General features: G+C 52.6%; 8 protein-coding genes across 8 annotated transcripts; 3 read left to right on the top strand and 5 right to left on the bottom strand.

The window, feature by feature from the left end:
- Nucleotides 1–419: 419 nt before the first annotated feature.
- J4E85_004471 (uncharacterized protein) lies at nt 420–2,181 on the bottom strand (the record flags this gene model as incomplete). The annotated part of the gene is made up of 2 exons (XM_051468727.1): nt 420–905; nt 952–2,181. 2 exons carry the CDS (start codon nt 2,179–2,181, stop codon nt 420–422), a joined length of 1,716 nt encoding a protein of 571 aa, XP_051326942.1.
- Nucleotides 2,182–2,865: 684 nt separating this feature from the next.
- J4E85_004470 (uncharacterized protein) lies at nt 2,866–3,389 on the top strand (the record flags this gene model as incomplete). The annotated part of the gene is made up of 3 exons (XM_051468726.1): nt 2,866–2,868; nt 2,915–3,299; nt 3,361–3,389. The coding sequence occupies 3 exons, from the start codon at nt 2,866–2,868 to the stop codon at nt 3,387–3,389; spliced, it is 417 nt and encodes a 138-aa protein (XP_051326941.1).
- Nucleotides 3,390–4,188: 799 nt separating this feature from the next.
- Nucleotides 4,189–6,299, top strand: J4E85_004469 (uncharacterized protein; the record flags this gene model as incomplete). Its single annotated transcript, XM_051468725.1, has 3 exons — nt 4,189–5,156; nt 5,250–5,949; nt 6,033–6,299. The coding sequence occupies 3 exons, from the start codon at nt 4,189–4,191 to the stop codon at nt 6,297–6,299; spliced, it is 1,935 nt and encodes a 644-aa protein (XP_051326940.1).
- Nucleotides 6,300–7,501: 1,202 nt separating this feature from the next.
- J4E85_004468 (uncharacterized protein) lies at nt 7,502–9,961 on the bottom strand (the record flags this gene model as incomplete). Its single annotated transcript, XM_051468724.1, has 4 exons — nt 7,502–8,731; nt 8,782–9,213; nt 9,262–9,562; nt 9,615–9,961. The coding sequence occupies 4 exons, from the start codon at nt 9,959–9,961 to the stop codon at nt 7,502–7,504; spliced, it is 2,310 nt and encodes a 769-aa protein (XP_051326939.1).
- Nucleotides 9,962–11,735: 1,774 nt separating this feature from the next.
- J4E85_004467 (uncharacterized protein) lies at nt 11,736–12,923 on the bottom strand (the record flags this gene model as incomplete). Its single annotated transcript, XM_051468723.1, has 2 exons — nt 11,736–12,463; nt 12,596–12,923. 2 exons carry the CDS (start codon nt 12,921–12,923, stop codon nt 11,736–11,738), a joined length of 1,056 nt encoding a protein of 351 aa, XP_051326938.1.
- A 761-nt stretch (nt 12,924–13,684) lies between these two features.
- On the bottom strand, nt 13,685–14,974 carry J4E85_004466 (uncharacterized protein; the record flags this gene model as incomplete). Its single annotated transcript, XM_051468722.1, has 1 exon — nt 13,685–14,974. The coding sequence occupies one exon, from the start codon at nt 14,972–14,974 to the stop codon at nt 13,685–13,687; it is 1,290 nt and encodes a 429-aa protein (XP_051326937.1).
- Nucleotides 14,975–15,630: 656 nt separating this feature from the next.
- On the bottom strand, nt 15,631–15,979 carry J4E85_004465 (uncharacterized protein; the record flags this gene model as incomplete). Its single annotated transcript, XM_051468721.1, has 2 exons — nt 15,631–15,801; nt 15,857–15,979. 2 exons carry the CDS (start codon nt 15,977–15,979, stop codon nt 15,631–15,633), a joined length of 294 nt encoding a protein of 97 aa, XP_051326936.1.
- Nucleotides 15,980–17,630: 1,651 nt separating this feature from the next.
- Nucleotides 17,631–18,975, top strand: J4E85_004464 (uncharacterized protein; the record flags this gene model as incomplete). The annotated part of the gene is made up of 6 exons (XM_051468720.1): nt 17,631–17,661; nt 17,710–17,729; nt 17,782–17,868; nt 17,915–18,010; nt 18,063–18,690; nt 18,746–18,975. 6 exons carry the CDS (start codon nt 17,631–17,633, stop codon nt 18,973–18,975), a joined length of 1,092 nt encoding a protein of 363 aa, XP_051326935.1.
- Nucleotides 18,976–22,194: the final 3,219 nt, after the last annotated feature.

The raw sequence follows: 22,194 nt of genomic DNA, 5'->3' as shown, positions 1-22,194 counted from the left end.
CAATGAACACTGTTGGAAATCGGGGTGAACTGCCAATACCAAGGGCCATGACTGCTGGGAAATATTAGATGAGATATGATCATGAAATAAGGACACTCACTTGAAAACCATGTCTCCCCACGTGCTGTGAACATGTCAATGGATCTGCTTGATTTCTGAACTTACCTACTGCGGATGAAGCATCGATATTGACGCACCACAACAACACACCGAGAGGCAGGATATGCGGCGAAAAGGTGGAGACTCCAGCAATCTGTCGACTACCTTTTTCCCGGTCATGGTCTTGGCCAGCACATGTGTCGTTTTAACCGGTGTATAGTAGATCACTTGACGGGAATCGATGGGGTTCGTATCAGGGAGGAATGTAAAAACTATGTTCATACAACAAGTCAAGGTAATCATCAAGCGCTCCAACTACTTCAGATATCAAGATGTTGACGAATGTCATCACCAAGCCTCCACTCCTCATCCTTCGCCATACGATCGAGAGGGCTTTGCATGTCGTCCTCGTCACTTCTACGCGTACCACTTGTACCCGTGTCGCTGACGACTGTCACGCCACTCACACTACCGCTTGTACTCTTGCTCCGCCTCTTCTTAAACCAACTCCGTTTACTCTTTGTGCTCGCTGCATCTGTATCCGACGCTATCGATGCGGCATACTCGCGTCCATCACCCTCGACTAGAGTAGGGTCTGTACTGGATGCTACACTGAGATTGGAGGACAGCTTTGTAAGTTGATTAGGATCAAGGTCTCCGGAAGTATCAATTGGGCCAGGTTTGGGCGTGGGCATAGGCGTTGTATCTGTGGATGATGTCGATTCGACGAGCTCGGCGTCGCGATACCATTTTCGACGGCGGGTGTAACGCCCCCAACCATCTTGGCCTCTTCGTCCGTCTCTCCACTGTTGAAGTTAGAATCAGAACGTTGTACCAATTCACTCTACTTACTTTATTGTCGTAGTATATCCACGCCGAATCCTCCTTGGACGCGCCTTTGTCAGCCTTGCTGTCTTTCTCCGCGCCTTCAACCTTCCATTCACTGCCTTGCACCCACCGCCATCTCGACTGACCTCCTTCAACTTCAGGTAGTTCGAACTGTTCTTTAGGTGGAACCGGGTTCAGGTGCTCATCCGTCCAAGATGCTCGCTCGTAAGCAAGCATAGAGGATGTCCATCCGATACCTAGCCATCTTCGCTGGTTCTCATAGATGGAGAAGGTGAAGCGTACGCCTGTAGATTCGGGCCGACGCTTAGCCGCCAATGAAGCTGCAACCTCCTGCGTGCTCTTCTTTCGAGGTGGCAGAGGAGGCGCACCCTTCCTATCTACTGACACGATTTCGCCAAAGTCTAGTCCGGTTATGAAGGCGCAGGTACGTCGGACTGTTCTTGATCTCCATAGGAGGGTTCGGGTTACGCGGGCTGGCCGTGAATGCCAGCTCAGCATCACTGTGCCTACTGCTAGTACCACTCGCTTCGTAGTCAGGATATAAAAGGGCGGTAGCGTGAGTGCTATCCATAGCGGCAACACGAAGAGGATTCGGATAAACAATACGGTGAGCGCCGGACGTGTAGTAGCCGACGTCGCAGTCCTCTGCGTGGATAAGAAGTCTGTGAGGCGTAGAAAGGGATCTAGTAGGATGTTGCAGCGCGAAGTGAAGAGCTTCAGACTGTCCACAATCTCTTCCAGGCTTTTGTGATGCTTGATGTTGGTGTCCGACTCAACGCGCTTGTGCGCCTTCTGTCCCTTCTCGCCTGTCCACCCGGTCGATGACAGTGGAGAATACCTTCGCGTGTACATGCCCAGTATCAGCCCAGACACGACGATAATGGGCCCTGCGTATCTTGTCACGGCATCACCGTACATGACGACGGCCCAGAAGCTTGCAACTAGGAGAAAGCTCTCCCATGGGTCTCCGGTCGTCCATGTCACCAGCCCAGCAAACTTGTTCAGAGGTAGTATGAAGGGGTGCGAATAAGCGAGCACGCGAGTGATCTGTGGTGGTGTAGCCGCAAGTAGGGGCGACTTCTGGTGCACGAGTATGGCGGAGCGCAGTTTTGTTTGCGGTGTCGTCTGGGCTAGGTTGGCGGGAGAGAAGCTGGCATACGTCGGGTTGGAATTCGAATCACCGGTTGGCGGCGGGGACGACGCATCGTTGCTGGACCTCGAAGGGGTGGACATGTGCTGTATCCAGGGTGTTTCTATGTGGGCATGAGCATGTTGTTTGCGCAACTCGGTTTTACTTGAGTGTGGTTGCAAGTTTGGAAGTTACCAACCTAGTGCTGCCATGCATGGGGTTGTGCGTCATCGCCTGGCTGAGCAGTGGAGGCTGAGTGCCGCGCTCTTGTCAAGCCACGCTCAATTGTTATACAGGAAGGAAGCCTGCAGCGATGCACAACTGAAGCTCGAGAGATGTTGGAAACTGTCATGCAAAGTCGCACATGACGTTGTCGCCGGGAGTGATGCGGGGATCTTTGAGCATGTGAATGTCTTAGTCCGAGGGCGACTTGCGGAAGCCTCAAGGTGCCTCCCCCGGCGCCAATATCCAGAAGCACTCTGAACGAAGGGCGCACACGGGATGCATCACCGTCATTACCATGTTTGACCGGACTGCACGACTATAGCCATCGTCAGGCGCGCAGGGATACTTGCGAAGATCGCAGTTTGCGATCGTGCTGTGATTGGCTGAGATCACGTGCCAGGTGCGGAGGCATGCCGAGAGCGCGGAAGGCGACCCAGAATTTTTGGAGATGCCCTCATTGCCAACAGCACCCATCCGCCCAAGACAGACAGGCGTGGCTCTCGCATAGAATTCGACTGGAATAGCAGATTACACAGACTCTCCTTTCCTCTGTATCTCTTACAATGGTATGTTCCTACTCGCTGTCACACCGTCTGCAACTAACACGTACAGGCCCACCGCATAATAACACAAGTCGTCTTCTCCGGTGCTCGAATAATAGGTCGCGCCGTCTCCGAATCGTATCGTCAAGCCGCCGCGTCGCAGAAATATGCAGCCGCCAGCCAAGGTGGTGGAGGCAGCGGTGGCGCCTTCTCGTCTTCGAACATCACCATGGACGAAGCCTGCCAGATCCTGAACGTGGGTCCCGGAAAGATGGGAAACATCGAAATAGAGGCTGTCACGGAGCGATTCAAGAGGCTGTTCGATCTAAACGATCCGAAGAAGGGCGGAAGTTTCTATCTGCAAAGCAAAATATTGAGGGCACGAGAGAGGATAGAGAGAGAGGTGCAGGGACATCAACGGGTGGCGGAGCGCGAAAAGGAATTAAGGGAAGGGTGTAAGTACCCATGCACGCACCGCATGTGAGACACATACTGACCTGGTGCACCTACTTCTAGTCAAGCCTAAGTTTACGAAAGAAGATTGAGGTGGCTCTACATGGAGCAATCTAACTTGGCCGCGGTTCCTCTCGGTCACTCGACCTCGAGGGCGAGACACACAAACTGGACTATGCTCCTGACGAACTACACGGAGTGATGAAGGGAGAATCTGTTGCATTTTGGGCGTTGGGCATAGCGTTTGAGCCTTCTATGTTCTATGGGCACAGTAAGCGATGGCGCTTCGTCATCGAGAGTGTGGTTGGATGGGCATAAGCACGCTTCGGTCTCTCTCCACTCTCCTGCTTCTTACATTTCTTTGCGAGTGTTCAATACTGTATTATCACATGTAACGATGCCATATCCATCAATCGAAGAATACCCCACGGAAAGGTTGATTTCGATCACCACCTCGCAGCAGCAGCTGGCACAGCAGAAAGCTGTCAGAGATCAGAACCTATCTGAGTGCCCAGGTGTGGGATATCTTCATCGTACGTATACCGTCTGATGTGTAGCTTCACAAGCTTTGAGCAAGTGTCAGACATGACTGGATGTACATCTCATCCAACATTGCAAAAGCGGAGGGCGTTAGCTTCAGTAACTAACTTTGTCTACGGCTCCAAGCACTGACCAATTCAAGTTGCAGTGAACACCGGGTCCCGGTCGCGGGCACCCCACAAATTCACTGGGTCGCGCTAAGGTCTTGGCTTACTCGCATTGTCGTTGGACAAATCTTTCGCGCCTAAGACCTTTATCCCTCCGCAACCCACCGCTATCAGCACCCACCCACAACAACCACTCATCAATTGCGCGCGACAAACCCTCCTCACACTACAAACGCGACACGCCATGGGAGACTCATATCGTCCGTCGCGACCTGCGCGCGACCGCCCGCGACCACTTGTAGACCGCATGACGTTCACTGGCGGTGATGGCGACAACTACCGACCAGGCGGTGCGCGCAACGACAATCAGTCCCAGTTCACCTTCGAGTCTAGTCATCCCGCTCCCCGCTTTCCGCCTGCTAGCGATTCCAATGTGCCGCGGGGTCCTTCCGGTTCTGCATCATCAAGAAGGCGCGGTCGTGGTGGGGCCTCGCGAGGCTCGTCTCGCGCGGACGGCAGGAACAACACAAACGGATTCCGTAGGGGTGGTTTCAAAAAAGCTGCCCCACACGAGCGCGCCCTTCTGACCCATCGCGACGGCGGTAGTCCGGAACGCGCTCTAGGTGTTGCCGACGGCTCCAACCGGTTCCACAACCCAGATGACATTTCTGACGACGAAGAGGCAGATATGCAGGTAGAGAGCGCGGATTCTGCCGATGAAGATGGCGACGGCGACGCTCGCGAGCCCAAGGCAGCCCGAACGCAAACCAAACGTGCTGATGGCGATTCTGTTCCTAAATGGTCCAATCCCGACCCGTACACCGCCTTGCCGCCTCCCGATGAGACTACGGGAAAGAGAACCGACTTTGTCAAACTGATCCGGAAGGCCAAGAATCAGGAAGCCGAGAAGGCCGCTGGACACAATTCAGTTGTTGCCAACGACGATTTCATCTCGTTTGGTGACGAGGACGATGGCCGCGACGCTGTTCAAGGCTCCTTGAGCGAGTTCGCGCACATTGACAGCATTGTTGATAGGCAACAGGCTGCTGTAGCTGAACATCGGGCACCACGTCCTGCTAGAAACAACAACAAACGCAAAGCCAATTTGAGTGGTGTCGTGGACGAGTGGCTACCCGTTCCTAACGTCAATCCAACACCGTGGCTTCCCTCACGCGACCCGTATGCGCATCTCGCTAGCGAACCTGAGAAATGGTAAGTTCTCTTTATTTCCACGACTGCATCTGTGGCAGTTATGCAATACGCAGTCTACCTTGCAACGCGATTATTGGACTAACACTGTGACAGGCTCCATAACGAGATACTCGACTTCTATGACTTCGTCGCACCAAAGCCCTTCGAACACGAACAACGTAACCGGCTAGTCAACCGCGTTAACAGCGCTATGGGACAACGCAGGTTCCCTCAAGAAAACGGACGCATCTTGTGTTTCGGCTCCTTCCCTGCGGGTCTTTACTTGCCTACGGCCGACATGGATCTGGTATATGTCTCGGATAGGCATTACAATGGTGGAGAACCTGTTGTCGACATGTCTGCGAGAGGGGCCAACAAGAGTCTGCTTTACAAGGCAGCCAGACGGCTCAAAGACACAAGGTTGGCGGCCAACAACAACGCACTGGTCATCCCTGCGCGCGTTCCCATCATCAAGTTCGAAGACGAGCTCACCAGGCTTCAAGTTGACATCTCGTTCGAGAATTTGAGCGGAGTGCAGGCACAAGCGACATTTGCACAGTGGAAGCAGCAGTACCCCGACATGATATACATGGTGGCACTCATGAAGCAGTTTCTCGCCATGCATGGCTTGAATGAAGTCCATACTGGCGGGATTGGAGGGTACAGTATCATTTGCTTGATCGTCAGCTACATTCAGCATTCCCCTAAACCGGACAACCTCGGAGAATGTTTCCTAGGATTCCTCAAGTACTACGGTGACTTTGATCTATCCCGCAAACGCATTCAGATGCATCCTCCTGCTATCATTGAAAAGGTAAGTCTTCCCATGTCGCTGTGGGATGAGCAGTGGCCTCCGGCTGCTTTTCCCGCTTTCGTATGCATAGCTAACAAACGCAGACGAACTATGGTATCGATGGCCGCCCAGAAAAATATGACGGCCTGTCCATCCAGGATCCTAATCGCCCAGAGAATAACATTTCCGGTGGATCCCACAAGGTTCAGGTTGCCTTTGATGCCTTCAAAGAAGCGTACTTTACCCTCAGCGATCGTATGCAGGCCGCTCGCTCGGGACAGAATATCGGACCCAGCATTCTCGAATGCGTTTTCGGTGGCAACTACGAGACATACACCAAGCAGCGAGCCCACATGAGAAGCCTCAAGTGAGTGACGTTACGCTGGATTCATTCGGGTACCGGAGACCGTTCTGTGCGAAGCTTGGACGAAGGTTTTGTCCTATCCACTAGCTTCTCTGGGATTTCATCATTCCTTTTGCTCTGAACTTACCTCCTCTGCAGCCAGAATCGGATCAGGACAGTCATTGATAAGAAGATCGTGAGGCCCAAACATGGATTGACGACTGGGCAAAAGTCACGAAGAAAATGATTCAGGCGCAACGGAATGGAACGACGATTGTGGTCTGACGCGCCCACAACAGTTTCAGATGCCAGACAGGTGCGGTATGAGGCGGTATTGTGGCTAGGCGAGTACGAACGCTCCGGCAGGTCCACTCACCATGCGGACAGATTAGGGCGGCATGATTGTTTCCACCATTGCGCGATACCCAGAGCAATCCACGGCGCTATAGGCGTTTGACAGCTATAGACGTACAACACCCGGACGGATGCCTCATCGACCGGAACAGGCCTCGCACTACCATGTTGATCCCACCAGACCTCGACGCGGCGACACGAGCCCTCCCCGCCACCGATGTTGTCTTCTGTCCGGTTTTAATTGATCGGGAGTGACACGAGATGTCTAATCTCTATACGTTTTCCAAATCTCTGTTTCTTAGTATTGTAGCTGTCCCATGATAAAAACCGTTTTTTTTTTCGCTGTTCTTCTGCTCGCTCTTAGGAGCACCTAGATGATACTAACGATACGCTTTATGCGTGCAGTCATACCCAGCCCTGCTACTGCGAGGCGAGTCCGAAGCCTGGTCTGATGCAAGGACGTCGCATTGCGGCTTTCTACGTCAGTCCTCTCTTCAGAAATGTCGCCAGCAACGGGACGTCTTTTCTCATTGAGTAGCAGGCTTTATGCATGCGCTCGAGGAAGAAAGACTGGCCTATTTGAGCAGAAGCAAAATCACGTATAAGCTTCAACAGGCCTCAGTGGGCGTTTCACCGATCAGAGCTGGTCTGCTTGAATATGAGCAGGGTTAGAAGAACTGGATAGCGGATTACAACAAGATCAAGATTGTTGCCAGCAATATTGATAGGCTATCAAAGCAGACGCTTTCAAAGGCAGAAGTACTCCAAATAGCGCCAGGCTAATAATGCTCGAGTTATTACATAGGAAACCCACCGTCTCCGACCCCATCAGACGCTCATCACGGCCTACGACATGACTGCATCTGCTACCATGCTCTACAACTCCTTCTTCGTCTCCATGATGGTCTCGTTCTGCGCCCTGCTGATGAGGTCCTTCGCAACCGCAGCGCTCTCCCTCCAGCTCCTCTGGCGCTGCCAGAATCTGATCTCGGCAGTACTATCCCTAAGACTGCCCTGTCTAGCTTCTTCTTCGAGACTTTTCCTAGTAATCTCGCCACCCTTCTCACTCAACCTGGGCATGTTCTGCAGCTGGCTGAGGTTCTCCTCAAAGTATTGCTTGCGTACCAGGAAGCGTTCACGACGTTCCTTCTGTAGGCCAGGAGAATCGAGTCTGGACAATACCTCGCGAACGCCCCAGCGGAAGAAGATGAAGAGGTGCTCGGAGAAGAAGACAGTTAGGAGGAGGGCCCATAGCTGAATGTTGGAAGGACTGCCGCTGGGTCCAGTGCGGTCGTTCCAGAACATGTAGACGAGAGCGGATGTAGTGAGGCTGCCCATCCAAGTGAGGAAGGAGAGAGAGTCCAGCCAGGGGCCAATGGTATCAGCGCGCCATGGGGTCGGACGTCTCATCTCAACACAGATCTTCATAGCATCGGCACGAAGCTCGATCCAGTCGTTGATGAGGAAGGAGACAGCGGTAAGTGGCCAAACCACGGAGAAGAGAGAAAGGTAACCAAATTGCACAACCATCTCACGAAGGTCGGCAGTAACATCGTAGACGTCGAGTTCAGCCTCCTTACGGACACGGTCAAGGAAGGCAGCGTCCTCAGCTGGGTCATTTTCGGTAGCAGCTGGAGTGGAACCACCGTTCTTTGCAGCCCTGTCGGATTGCATTTCCTTGTACTTAGCAAGACCACGACGCTTGAGGTAAGGAACGATAAGCTCCATGCCAAGGTTCACGACCTGGGCGGTGACTGTAAAGTATATGACTTGCTTGCGAAGACGGTCAGGGTTGATGCTCCAGCTAGAGCTTGTCGAGTTGAGGTGTAGCTGCTTCTCGTCTTCGGCGAAGGGTCGCACAGCAACATTGAAAATGTCAAGGTAGGGTACGATGACCTTGCCAAAGGGTACGTAGACGAAGGCAGTCAGGAAGATTCCCAAGTACGACATGATGAAGTTCATGACAAAGATCTTCTGAGTCAATGCTTTCTCGTACGCACCCGCGGTCTCGTAATTCTCGAACTGGGTGAGGCGTGTAGCGGCTTGCGTTAGGAGGGTGTTCAGAATAGGGTTGACGGTTGTGAGAATGCCAGTGGGAATGAATACCTGGCGGAAATTAGTTGCATTCGGATATGTAGGTCTGGAGTGATACTTACGAGAACGCTCTTGAGCGGCCCATTGTAGACCTCAGAGATGAAGACCTCAATGCCAAAGCAGGTCGCAATGACAGCTCCGAGGGAACAAGCCGCGATGATAGCGAACGGGATCTGCAGCAACTGCCTCTGGAAGCGCTTGGATGCCGGGAAGAAGCCAACCTGCTCGCCAGTGACCGGGTCGGTGATGGTCTTTTCAGGTGCAAAGTCCTTCTTCCTGACATCGATCTTGGAGACGCCCTTGACGCCCCAGCGAACGCTCAGGTCCACCTCCTGTTGTTTCCAGTATTCGGTGAAGACGGTGCACCACAGGGCGCTCGCGAGGCCGTAGATGGGCGAAAAGGAGCCGAAGAAGAGCCAGGAGAAGAAGCCGAAGCCGGCAGCGGGGATGAGGAAGGTAAAGTAGGACTGTGTGAAGGCGAAGTAGAAGGCAATCTGGGCAGGTTAGCTTATAGCCTCAGGGGCGATGTTGTGGAGACTTACCTTCTCCCCCAGACGGTTCCTGATATCATCCAAGTCCTCGGTAGTCAGGAAGTACTGCGAGGTCCACTTCTTGATCCAGTCCTTGTTGTAGGCGTGGTCGTGCAGCGCAAAGACGGATTCGACATTCTCCCACTCTCCCTCCTTGGGTGTGATGCCAGCGCCGCCTTCGGACGGAGGGTTGGTAATGAGCTGGTATATTATACGCAGTCTCTCGGCCTCGTAGAGAGGCTCTGCTTCGAGCGATTCGCGCGTAACCTTTTCGGGGGCAGCGGTTCGGACACCGTGGATCCAGTCGCGGACTCTGTTTGCGGTTTAGCCACGGTCCTTCCCAAACGCAGTAGATGCTTGCATACCTGGACCTGTACACCTCGCCAAACAGGTGCTCGTCGGAAGCGACTCTAACGAAGAGCAGGATTGAGTGCGACTCGCCATTGCGCACCTCCGTCTGCAGCCCGACGTTTGCGAGCGCCTCACAAAGCTTCTCGAACTGCGCAATGGCCTTTGTCTTGTCCGTCTTTGCAAAGCGGTAGCTGATCACGTAGTCGACGTCCAGGTTGCTCTGCAGCGCCTGTGATTTAGCCATGTCTGACGACGTGCCCGAGGTCAACAGGGCAATTTTGATGCGGTAGATGGACCAGGAGAGGTTGGTGAAGTAAGGGATGGCAGCGTTGGTGCTCGTCCCCTCTTTCGGGCTCGACATGCCCAGGAAAGTTGTAAATGGGGGTTGGCCAAGCTACCGGAAGCCAAAACGTCATCGTCGCCTGCATCCCCGCCTACGCCATCCCTGCACCACATCACTGAATCTTGCACCAGACATAACCAAACAAGATCTCTGCCCATTCGACGACGTATGTCATGCTGCAGCTCCGCATTCCATGAACTGGAAAAATTGTATAGACGATTACTGCACCAGAACCTGAAAGAACAATAGATCTATTGGTGTGTTAGCGAGCACGCACGCTAGACCGGGAGAAGTGTACGGTAGCCTTTGCCAGTACAGCCTGGCGAACGCCTACCTCTACCGTCGAACCAAGTATACCAGTCTTTGTGCGTATGAATGTATAGCCTCTTCACTGGTATGAATGAACGGCGTGCTCCAAGATCAATGATCGACTCACATGGCTTCTCGCCGCAAGAGGTCATCTTTAACTGCAACACGGGTAGCAAGATGGCTGTTCTACTGAGTGGTCTTATAGGAATCGTGCAGACCTTTGGGATTGCAGTCGAATGCCTACCTGTGTCTAGACTATAATTATGTTCCGTCGATGCTCATGCTCACGAAGCAGGAGTTTCGAGATCTTCTCGTGCAGTCCGCACAGAATATCGATCAGTCGATCAATACATGCATCGTATTGAAGTTAGCACATGGTACCCCTGATTCTCTGACTTCCAGATGTCGCCAAGTATTTTTCGGTGAATTTTGTGATACCGTATTTATTGTGAAGATATGATGAACTGGCTGCTGTCCCTTTCCGCGAGGCCATGTTTGCTGCCTTGGGTGTTTGTATGAGAACAACACCTCTCGATGCCTCGCTTGACTCTAAGCCGCTATTCGGGGATATGATTGGAGTGTACTCGGTCGTTGTATTGTATACCCGCAGCAATGGCACTGAGGACGGCGTCTGATAGTCAAATTGTCCTCAACTAAACGATCTGTCGGATTGACGCCCTTTGGGCTACCCGGTGATCCCTTGCATGAACAGCGACAGTAAAACGCATACCAGTACCCCTATCCAAAAAAAAAAAGAGGCGATTCTTGGACGAATGAGACAGACAACCACTTGACCGGGGGGGGCGTATTCCATGGTGTTTGGAGCTTGTTGCATAACACTGCATGCACTACTTCCGACCACCAGCCGCATCCGCCCACGTTGATATGCAAGGCCGGTGTTCGTGTTTGCTTGTGGGAGGTTCCCGCTGTAACGGGCAGATATAGGCGAGTCTGCCTTGTGAGGCAGCCTTAGGCAAACTTCAGGCACTCATGCACGGAATTTACCCCTCCTTCGTGGGACGACGTTCACAAAGAGGGGTATTCAGGAAGTTTGCTCTGATGTATAATTACTAGGTGTTTGATTGCTCTGAAACTAGTAAGTGAAACTTACTGTCTTTGCCAGTCGTAAACGTATGGAGAAGAGTGAAAAAGGGACAAGAAATGACCAGCTATCATCGACCCAAGAAGTCTCTAGCTGAACTTGGAGAACTGCATGCAAATACCCACCCAACCGCTTTATCCAATATAGAGCCATGCAGAACAGGGGGTATCGTCGTGCGTATGCAGAAGTGACCCGTAAAATAAGGATATCGAACCACCAACGCCTATGATGACACCACCTCCCAAAGCATACAGATAGCACCACCCAATCAACGCCTGAAATCATATCGTTAAACGTATCGAATTGATGGATTACGACGACCCCATCGGCTGGTCCACCCGTGAAGCACACTGCGCCTTTGTAGAAGCTAGCCGCGCCCAGCTATTTTTGATGTATCCCCTTAGAAGTAAAGTCCCATCGGCGATTGATAGCTCCCATAGTGGCCTTGAGTATTCCTGTGCCGGTGAGCTCAGCGTTCCCGTCACCAGTGAAAGGCACCGTGTCGACGATGTCCCGAGGAACTCCCAAGCCCTGGCTCTGCGCCATCCCGATAAGGCCATCATCAAGTTGCATGAGATGTTCCCTCGCACCAGGTTCCTTGCCAACCTGGAAAAATTGGATGCCAAGTTGGTGTGGTATTGCGTCTTCGTAGTCGAGCTTCCTGGCGGCGTTGATGATGGGAGTTTCAAGATCGTCGGATGGCACACCATCGGTGATGACGATGATATTCAAGGGCTTGATACTTTTGTCAAGCATGAATCGCTCGAGATAGGACTTGAGAATCTTGTTCAGGCGCTGACCAGTCGGTGTTGCGCCCCTGGGACGCACTGTCTGAAAGATCTCGATGACGGTACTCGCCGATGTGACGTTTTTGTAAATGCTAGAATCGGGGTGGTTGAGGAAGTAGATGTCGATTCCGTCCGCATCACGCTTAGTGCAAATCGGTGCGATCACTTCTAGAGCCTTGCCAGTCTCCTTCCAAGAGCGGCCGGCCATGGATCCGGAATCATCGATTAGAAAGACTGTATCGAAGGTTCGAAGGAAGTCATAGGGATCGTCTTCTTCGATATCGGTAGTCGGGGTTGGATGTACTGCAGGGGCATTCTGAGCTGGGCCTGGTGTATACGCCGGCGGGGCATCGCGGTTAGAACTAAAGGGATTCATGCTTGAGCTATCTGGCAAAACGTCAGCTTCAGGAAGAGCAATCGTAAAGTGTATGTATTATGTGGGGTAGTGCTTACTGGGCCTTCGTGTAGCAGGTGACGCCGAGTCAAACGGGCCAGGGTATGAGAACGGTGCAAGGCCACTGTCGCGGGATGCAGAGTTTCTCTTGTTCACCGGTGCACCTGTAGGCGCATTACCAAGCATCTGTCCAGCGCCTTCTGTGTCCCGTGGGCTATAGCTATTGGTCGACTTGGACGTCTTGCGTGTCGAAAAGGTCTTCTTCAATTTGCCAAACATACTTCCAGACTTTGGTGATAATGGGTAGTGTTGAATGCAGGGAGTGACAGCGTAGGATAGAGAGTTGGCGTTGTCGAAATACTGAACGGTGGCAAGTGAGACAGACATTGGAGCAGTGGCCAACGTTAAAGTGAGTCAGAGCAAACGGTAAGGACAGGTGAAAGCTGGTTTGCGCAGGTTACCAGTGTCCTGATGGAAGGGACGTGTTGTTCCATGGTTCAGGTGAATCTATATACTATTCACAACCCACAATGCGAAAAGTGTATATGCGCCTTGTGTGTGCCTTACGATCGGCCTTGGCCATCGATGGATTAGGAATGGAAGAAATATCGGGTAGTCGCGACCAGAAGCTGTGCTGTGCAGAAAGAAACTCAGGCTGATTGCTCAGCCACCACGGGTCCGAGGGTAGGCCCAATCACGCCTCTTGCATAGCCGAGCCAGCCTTTCACGAGTCGGCTCACAAGCATTTACCGTTCAAAGAACGAACCACGAGTAAAAGACTTGAGAATTTAAGGGTGCAATGAACCATTGCACTTAGTCCAAAGAACATGCGTCACAAGGGTGCAGGCACTGACTGGGTTAACAAAGCGGGTTAGACTTTCCCTATCCAGCGCCTCAAACGGGAGTATCCTTCCTTCCTTCCAGGATCTCGCGTGTTATTGAGGTCTCAAGGCAGACACAAAACCTCATGTTCCTCTAGCTTTGCGATCCCTAGATTCTATGCGGCGCCTACAATATCGCGTGGCTACGGCACAGGATTCCTAGCAAAGATTCTGTCCTAGCGTCGAACACATGATCGAGGCGTTTTGAGACCATAGCTGTATGAGGCTCAAAGGCCTCAAAAGCTGCCTTGATGGTGTACTGTCTTCTTAATACACGTCCCTCGCTGTCCAGTCACGCTCCACAGCCATGAAAAGATCTCTGACCGCCACATGCCTGCTGAGACAGCTACTTGGTGTCCTCTGATGACTCTTACGCGCGACGGCAGTAGTAAGCGCCCGATTACCCGTTAAAGACTTTGGGTGAGCCCACATGACCGGTCGCTTGGCTAGCTGCCAGGCATACTCACTGCGGTGGTTGTTCCAACATTCCGCGCAGATTCCAATGTCGAGACTACCTGTATCGAGACTGAGCTGATTTTGTATAAGGTCAAGAAGTGGGAGTATGCGTCCGCGCAGTCCGCAATGTCCGTGATTGCTATCGACCTGGTAATTGGAACACTGGCGAAGTGATGACAGAAGTCGATCGATGTCTCCAAGGTAGTACGTCGGCTCTGTATTATCGTAGATTTTGCCTTGCAACCGTACAGTATCGATCTTGGAGAAGAAGCGAACCATCTCTCCTAGCTGAAACGAGTCGCATTGTAGCGATGTATCGTACCAGAGCTTGCATTGGCGTTCGCCAGAAGTGTACAGCTTGAGGAAGTGAGCCTGTACAGAGTTGATGGTCTCCAGTATGTACTCTCGTCTCTGTATCAGCTCGTCTTCGACACCGTTTGGTATGTCCCACCACAAGGCTTTTGTGTGATCCTCCTCTGTCCCCGGTCGCCACTGGACCGAGTCGCGTATGATCAGATGCTTCGAGTACCGCGTTACCCACGATGGATGATCGAAGAGGAGACCGACGAAGAGCTTCTGCCGTATCCTTTCTTCCGTTTGCGCTGGGGCTGGCTTGCCTCTCGACTTGGCATCGATGAGCTGCAGGTATTTTTTCCTTTGTATGTGCTTCGACAAGCCCGCAACAGCATCGAATCGGTCGGCTACGACGGCGAGATTGGCGAGGTTGGCTATGGGCGGGTTCGTGACGGCAAGATCGAGGCCATGGATGGCGCGGAGGAAGTCTGCAACCAGGTTGCGGATCGAAGAGGCTTTGGCAACGGCTACACGACCGACGTTGACGATGGCTATGTGAGGAAGCACGTGGGCAGGCGCATCTGCAATCTTGCTATAGCTACTCAAGGCAAGTGCTTCCAAAGCGGCCGTCAGCCGCTGCCCTTCGTTGAAGCGGTCACTCAGCAGATTCTCAAAGTACCGCGAGTTCTGCTGCAGGGTCTTGGAGTCTACGCGATACGAGAAGCGCTGTCCGCCCTCTTCCTGGGCGACATCGAGGATGAGGTCGCCATCCGCCGCGATGACTAACGCATCCTCGTCGTCCGACATGGTTTGGGATTGGTGCTGTGAGTTCTCAAGGCGGATTTCCTCATGGGTAGGGCCAGAACATTATGGCTCGATGGGATGGCAATTCGCTTTCCGTGTGTTGGATGAGGAAGAAATTGGGAGAGAGTGAGGTCACAGCCCGCCCGCAGCTGAAGGCTGAGCGGCGGCCGCTGCGAAACCAGCCAATGAGCGGAGACTTGCCAGCTACGCCCAGTGGCGTTGGGCCGACAGCTAGGCGGCCCCTACACCACTTCACACCGCAAGCAGACCATCACCATCCATCGCCATTTGCACTGCCGCTGCTTAGCTAGAGTCCCTAAGCAGGCTATTCTCTCGTTGTGGCGCCAAAGCTTTGGAGCACGTGACCTACATCCCATGAGGTAAGATATCATCACACTATCAATCATCATCAAGGCAAACGTGTAGTCAAAAGAAGTGTTGATTTGAGCAACGTAACAACTCCACGCTGAATGCATATGCCGGGTATCCTATGCGAAATGGCCACTGATCTGACGCCCCCAAACCCATTACAAAAGAGATAGTAGCATGAGGAATGCACCCCAGCCACACTGAGACCCAGTAACCGAAATCATGGCCCAACTGCCTCCGCGACGTGGTAGACCTTCGTGTGTTGGCAGCAGCCAGCCACTTGTGCTTGTCTAGCACTTTCGGGAAGGAAGCTTCATCCTCATCCACTCATCGCCGACAATGGCATGACCCACGCGCGACTCAAAGAACAGACGTTGCTTCTGTGCGCGTTGGACGTAGGTAAGACGACGCCTGTGTACCCTGCCCTTCTTGTCGCGTGTGTATTCGTACTTTTCTTCTCCCTGTACAGTCGTTAGTATGACGTTGTATCAAGACAAAGATTAGAGGGGCACTTACGATAAGGGCCCAGAGGGACTGCTCTTCCGGGTTCATGTTGCAGTGGTAGGCTGGCTTGGGAAGGGGCTTCTCGCCGCTGAGCCGGCTGTAGATGCTGTCGACACTGGAGCGGACGGACAACATGGTGAAGTGTGTAGTGGCTTTGAAGTGGGTCTCGAAGTGGTGGCTGGAACGCTCGCCGCGGACGGCTTGGGTGTACGTTACCGGACGAGCTCGAAGTCGTGGTTGTAGTTGAGGTATACAGGAGTGTGAAGTTGCAAAGGCATGAAGGAGGGACGGGTGAGTAGTTTTATGCGGGTGAGATTGTGCTGCACAGTGTTTGCAGCGCGAACCGTAGTTCGCTACGTTTGTTGAAAAAAAGCGGTGATTTTAATCGCGCAAATCGGTAAGCGGTACCGGCTTTGTGAGGACCGTGGACCACACGATGCAGCCAACACATGCGCAAGGGATTCGTGGGGATTATATGTGAGTCGGCCAGCAGTGGAACGGAAACAGGTAAGCCTGGGGGCATCATGGGACACCCACGGGGTTCCCAGGTTAGTTGCGCCAACCGCGATAGGCGGGCAGTGAGATGTTCCAAGCCGCATGCCCAGCGCGGCCAGTCCAAAACGCATCTCCAACACTCTGACCTAACCCAACCACGAAGCTGCCGATCGAGTACAGATTGCACAACCAGCGGCCAGAGATTGCATCACAATAGTGCGCTTATCTTGGCGCGTCCCGCTACGCAACGTCGTTGCGCGGCGCCCAGAAACGCGGAGGCTTGTCGCAAAAAAGCGGCGGGCTACGACGACTTATATAGAGGACCGCGCACTGGATGTGAGGCGCAAGAGAGGATCTTCATATCCAAGACTCTTGGCTGTGATCTACATGTGAGGATGCGTGTAACGTGGAGCCAGATCGGGGCTTGGAGCTTGCGTGTGGGAGAGAGATCTGCGGAGGCTGGCGCACGAAAGGTTAGAACGGAGCGCCATCCCGCGTTCATCACAGAGCCTCCACGATGCATCAGTTCGGCCTGCGGCCTCTTCCATCACCCTTTACCCCACGGAGTCATTGGTTCTAACTGGTATGGGATGATGGTTTAAACCTTACTGTCCCAATTCAACGTGTCGCTTACCCAAACAATCAGCTTCTAATCTCCCCGTCCTGCAGCGTCCAAAAGTAACCTCTCCCAAGATTGCATGGCACGTCGTGATCGGCTTCTGGCTGTCACACGCGGCTTCCAAAGGTTGGCGCTGGTGCTTCGTGGTGACAAGGAGTGATGTGACGGCAAGTGTTGACCCCTATCATACACTTCCTTGCACTGTTGTACCTGGAGAACCATAGGGGCAAGCGCACTGCATATCAATGGCTCTTGGCACTTTTAATGAACTAAGACGCGATAGTCGTTATACACACACTCGCTGGAAACGTTGCAAGCATCGAGACTATGCCCTTCCCCTCTTCTACCTTGTTGTCCTGTACATGCGCTGTTCGTATTACACATGGAAAGTCACGACTACAGAGTGACTTCTCAATCACCGAAACCGCTTGCGACATCGGAGCCCTCGCAAACGGGCTGAAAAGAGCATTCACTGTCCATGTTGCTGAATCGTCAGGGCGTTGTAAATAATAGGCAGTCGTAGAGCGATGCTCGGCACAAGGCGGCCGACGTCGGAGGGGTTGCGATAGCGGGGCAGGGAATACTACTTCGTGGGGTAGCTTCACGAATCTTTGGCAAATCCTCGAGAGCGCGCAACCCCCTTTGTTGGATTCCAAGCATACTCAACTCATCATGACTGCCCACAATATTGTTGTCCTTGCCGGTAAGCCATGTTTCCAAGTCCGTACAGCTGTGCGCTAATTCCATACAGGTGACGGTGTCGGCCCAGAGGTAGCAGCAGCCTTCGCACTTTCCCAATGCGCCTACTGACGCACACATCCAGGTCGTCGCCGAGGCGATGAAGATCCTCAAAGTCATCCAGAAACATACCGACAACACCTTCAACTTCAAAGAGCACCTGTTTGGAGGAGTAAGTTTCAAGCTATGACGTAGGGGACTTGTCTTACTAGTTCTAGTGTTCGATAGATGCACACAACAATCCTCTCACGGATGAAGCCCTCGAAGCCGCAAAGTCGGCCGACGCCATCATCCTCGGTGCTGTCGGCGGGCCGGTACGACTCTACAACTCCACACTCACCCGACGCCATCTGACAGCTTGTATAGAAATGGGGAACCGGCAAGGTGCGCCCTGAGCAGGGAATCTTGAAACTACGCAAAGAACTCGGTACCTTCGGAAACCTGCGGCCGTGTTTCTTCGCCTCCGACTCGCTCATCGACGGCTCACCCCTAAAAGCCGACAACGTTCGTGGCGTAAAGTTCAACATCATCCGCGAGTTGACTGGCGGTATATACTTTGGCGAGCGAAAAGAAGATGAGGGTGATGGCAAGGCCATGGACACAGAGCCTTATAGCGTCGAGGAGATTGAGCGCGTCGTACGGTTAGCGGGTAGTCTCGCGTCTGTCGAGGACCCGCCTGTCCCGGTATGGAGTCTGGACAAGGCAAACGTTCTGGCGACATCGAGATTATGGCGGAAAACCTTTGAGCGCATCATGAAGGAAGAGTACCCACAACTCGAGTCCGGCACCCACCTCATCGACTCGGCGGCTATGCTTATGATCAAGAGCCCAAGGGCACTGAATGGTGTCGTGGTAACGAGCAACTTGTTCGGCGACATCATCAGCGACGAAGCCAGTGTCATCCCTGGAAGTCTTGGTCTGCTTCCAAGTGCCAGCTTAGGTGGCATCCCAGACGGCAAGACCAAGCTTAACGGAATCTACGAGCCTATCCACGGTACGTTTTTTTTTGTTGGCGCGCCGCTGCATCTACGCTTGCTTACAATCAATAGGTTCCGCACCCGATATCGCGGGCAAAGGCGTCGTCAACCCTATCGCAATGATCCTGTCCCTCAGCATGATGTTCAAGTACTCTTTATGTCAACCAGAGCTTGCGCTGAAGATCGATGAGGCCACCAAGATTGCCATCGACAACGGCATCCGAACACGCGATATCGGCGGAAAGTCAAGTACGGCCGAAGTCGGTGATGCGATCGCTGCGGAGCTAGAGAAACTTCTTTAGAAGTAGATTGGCCGCGAACAATATACCTCAATAAGCGTTAAGCGTGGACAATAGATCAGTGCATACGACCTCAACTAGCAACACGGAGAGGAGACACGTCTCGCTTCAATTCGGAGTGTTCACTCTTGTCATACATGTCAGGTCAAGCTCAAGATCTAGTATGTGTGAAAACACCAGGAGCAGTGACATTTTGCGGATCATGTCCGGGAGGGGTCCTCTTCGCGCTTCGAAATGTCTTTGCTGTTTTTTTTTGAACCCGAAGAATGTCATATTTCAGCACAAGTTTACCATCGAGCTCATTGATGTGCGTCAGGATAACAAGATCGTTGTTCGTGGAAGACATGTCGTTGTCGGCACACAAGGAGGGATTGCCGATTACGTCCTTAGCGACGGCTTACTATTTACAGGGTAGCAGAGCATAAGTCGACGTTCATTAGCCGGCAAATCAACGTTGTGAAGCTGCTGGGCACATTGAAGTAAGTTAATGTCGAGCAAAAGTGCTCTTATACCAGTGTTACCAGCTGTCAATATCATCTTGTTCTATTGACTTGCCAAAATTGATCTTTGAAGCAGCAGTACCGAAGCAATACGTCCAGTGGTACGATATACATCATCTCTCAAACGTTCAATGTGGACAGATAAGCAGCTGAGAAGATGGATGCGTGAAAGCAATGGAGGGTGTCATCCTACACCTGTCTCTATCTCGGCCAGCGGAACTTCAGCCTTGAGTACGAAAGAGAAGACTTAGTCATCCTTGTGTACGCCTGTCTCATCCGTGCGCTGAACAGTATATACATTCAAGCATCCTACATTCCGATCGCCGAGTACGTGAACTCGTAGGATACAAATTAGCGGCATATCAGTCTATCACTACACAGCTGGACACAGCCTTCACTTAAGACAAGTATGCAGAGTGGGGGACTGGGTTCAATCATGTGCAGTAAAGCGCAGTAATTCCAGGTTTGAGATATGCAAGGTAACGACGCACGGGTTCATATCCGCTCTCTTCATCATTCTGCATCATATTCATAACGGCGTATACTGCAAAGAGTATGTTAGTCTGGACAAAACGACTCAGTTGGCGGATTTTAGACGGCCTATGCTGCACCTCAGAGAATAGGCTGCAGACTATGCCTCATTGCTTGGGACCGGAGGGTAAGACCATGAGATGGTGGGTGGGGAGGAGGAAAGCTGAGTGGTGGAAGTTCAGTGCTTGTGGATTTCATGGTCTGCCGAAGGAACTGAAACATATCACCTCAGCCGAGGCGCAATCAGTCACATGTTTCTTCGCGATTATTTTCTTGTATAGGTTTTGTGGCTCATTGGTACTCTACGTTGGTATCAGGGTGGAGGGTGATCTCGGACACACGGGTACCTAGTGGGTGGGACAGGCCTTAGAAATCTGGAACAGAGTGCTACGACAAAGCATGCACACGCGACCTGACAAGCTGCAGCGCTAAGGATACAACGGTGCCTTTTAATTCGAATGATGTGCTGCCAACGGTCGTGCGTATTCCCCAGCGGCTAGAAGTACTGGATACCGATGGGAGGGATGTTTTGCTATGCTTTTTTGAAAGAAGTCTCTAAATCGAGGGAAAATTGACGCCAGGGTCTTCGAGATAGTGAAACCGACACAGTAAATTTTACATATTTTGTGTGGTTTGCTTCTCATGCAAGAGTGCAGCACACCTCTCGAGATGTTGAAGTACTGGGCAGAGCAGGTCCCTGAGTCTGTGGGCAGGATCACGGTGTTACGGATTTCGTGGGCGTCATAGCTGCGAGGCGCATCACAGTCAGTTGTAAGATTTGCTTTTTTACTTCAACGGCTTTACGGTATGTCATTGGCTCACACCAGATTCCAGGGCATCCCACAAACGCCCCGGTAGACAAGTCGAGTATAAAAAGTGGGCTCTAGTGAAGAGGTGTCCCGGGGGACCCGGGGAAGAGAGACAAGGAACATCTCGCCTGTCACTCACACTGGCGGCCCGCGATAGGTATCCGTGCAGATATCACTCTCCAATCGATAAGTTAGGTGGTGTCGAGGTGAAACACTCGGGCGGCTCGGGTTGGTGGAACTCGTTAGCTGTCCCACCAGGCGCTTCAAGGCAAGTCTGTGTTTGTCAGCCTGGGCCATCGAATGGCTGGTCCAAAATGGCGCGGGATTCTGCAATATCAGAAGTCTGGCTGAGATTGACGGGGTAGGTAATTTAGGAGCTGGGATGCTACAAACGGTTTTCTCGGGTCATGGGTGTTTCCAGTGAAATGGAACCAGGATGCTGTCAAATGTACCGTATGATGATGCCACCCAGGCACGTCTTTTCTGTCACAGTTGACGATGACGCCCGGTTTGAGGCCACGGCGAGGAGAGCCGATGCCATGGTAGCGGCCAAGCAAGCGGCGTTCTCCTGAAAGTCCTCGTGGAACCTGCCAGAGTCTTGACATTATTCAGGAGACCCTCCTCGTATTACGCTGCGTCCAACAAAACTGAATTTGGAAGTCGTGCCTAGATGCCGCCTTCGATGCCCAGTGCCGATATTCCCGAGGCTGTATAGCCAGTTCTGGTGCGGACGGATGCTTGGAAGCGTGTCACCAAGCTCCCCTGCAGCCTGCTGTGGGTACACGATGACACCCGGCCAGTTGAAATGGTGAAAAGCTAGACTCAGGTATAACAGTTGCGAAAGGCGGCAGGCGTCGCATGACGGCAGCCGCAGCCCGCTTCGACGGCATCTTGTGGCAAATTGTGTCGCGCAGCGCCGCATTTGTTGACGACCATGTATACAGCATCGGAGCCCGTAACGGAGAACAATCACAGAATGGGAAAGACAACACTACAGTGAAAGCAAATATCGGCAAGGATTATCACGCGCACGTGGTTAGATGAAGCGAGCGATCTTATCGATATGACTTTGATGTCGTGCCGATGCATTCCCTGCACGTCAGCCCGAGAACCGAAGAATTCTGAAGATCTCTGATGGTGAAACAAGGGCCCTCGGGTTCTTTGCTAATCATCACAAGATGGAGTTTAAACAGCAGGCAGAATCTCGTATGTGATTCCCCCGCCCTAACGACCTTGGCAGGAACAAGCGCCGTTGCTACGCTCGAAAAAGCAAGACGTGAAACCAAGTCCGAAGCTCGTCAGCCAGGAACAGACAAAACACCTTTGCGGTGCTGAGCGGAGCTGCTCCGAAACCCCACAGACTCCCGCGCTTCGCTGTTTCG

The sequence above is a fragment of the Alternaria conjuncta genome (assembly GCF_024043145.1).
Source record: "Alternaria conjuncta strain BMP 0040 chromosome Unknown scaffold_6, whole genome shotgun sequence".
Taxonomy (NCBI): domain Eukaryota; kingdom Fungi; phylum Ascomycota; class Dothideomycetes; order Pleosporales; family Pleosporaceae; genus Alternaria; species Alternaria conjuncta.
The sequence above is the reverse complement of the archived record's forward strand: the minus strand, read 5'-3'. Positions and strand labels throughout refer to the sequence as shown.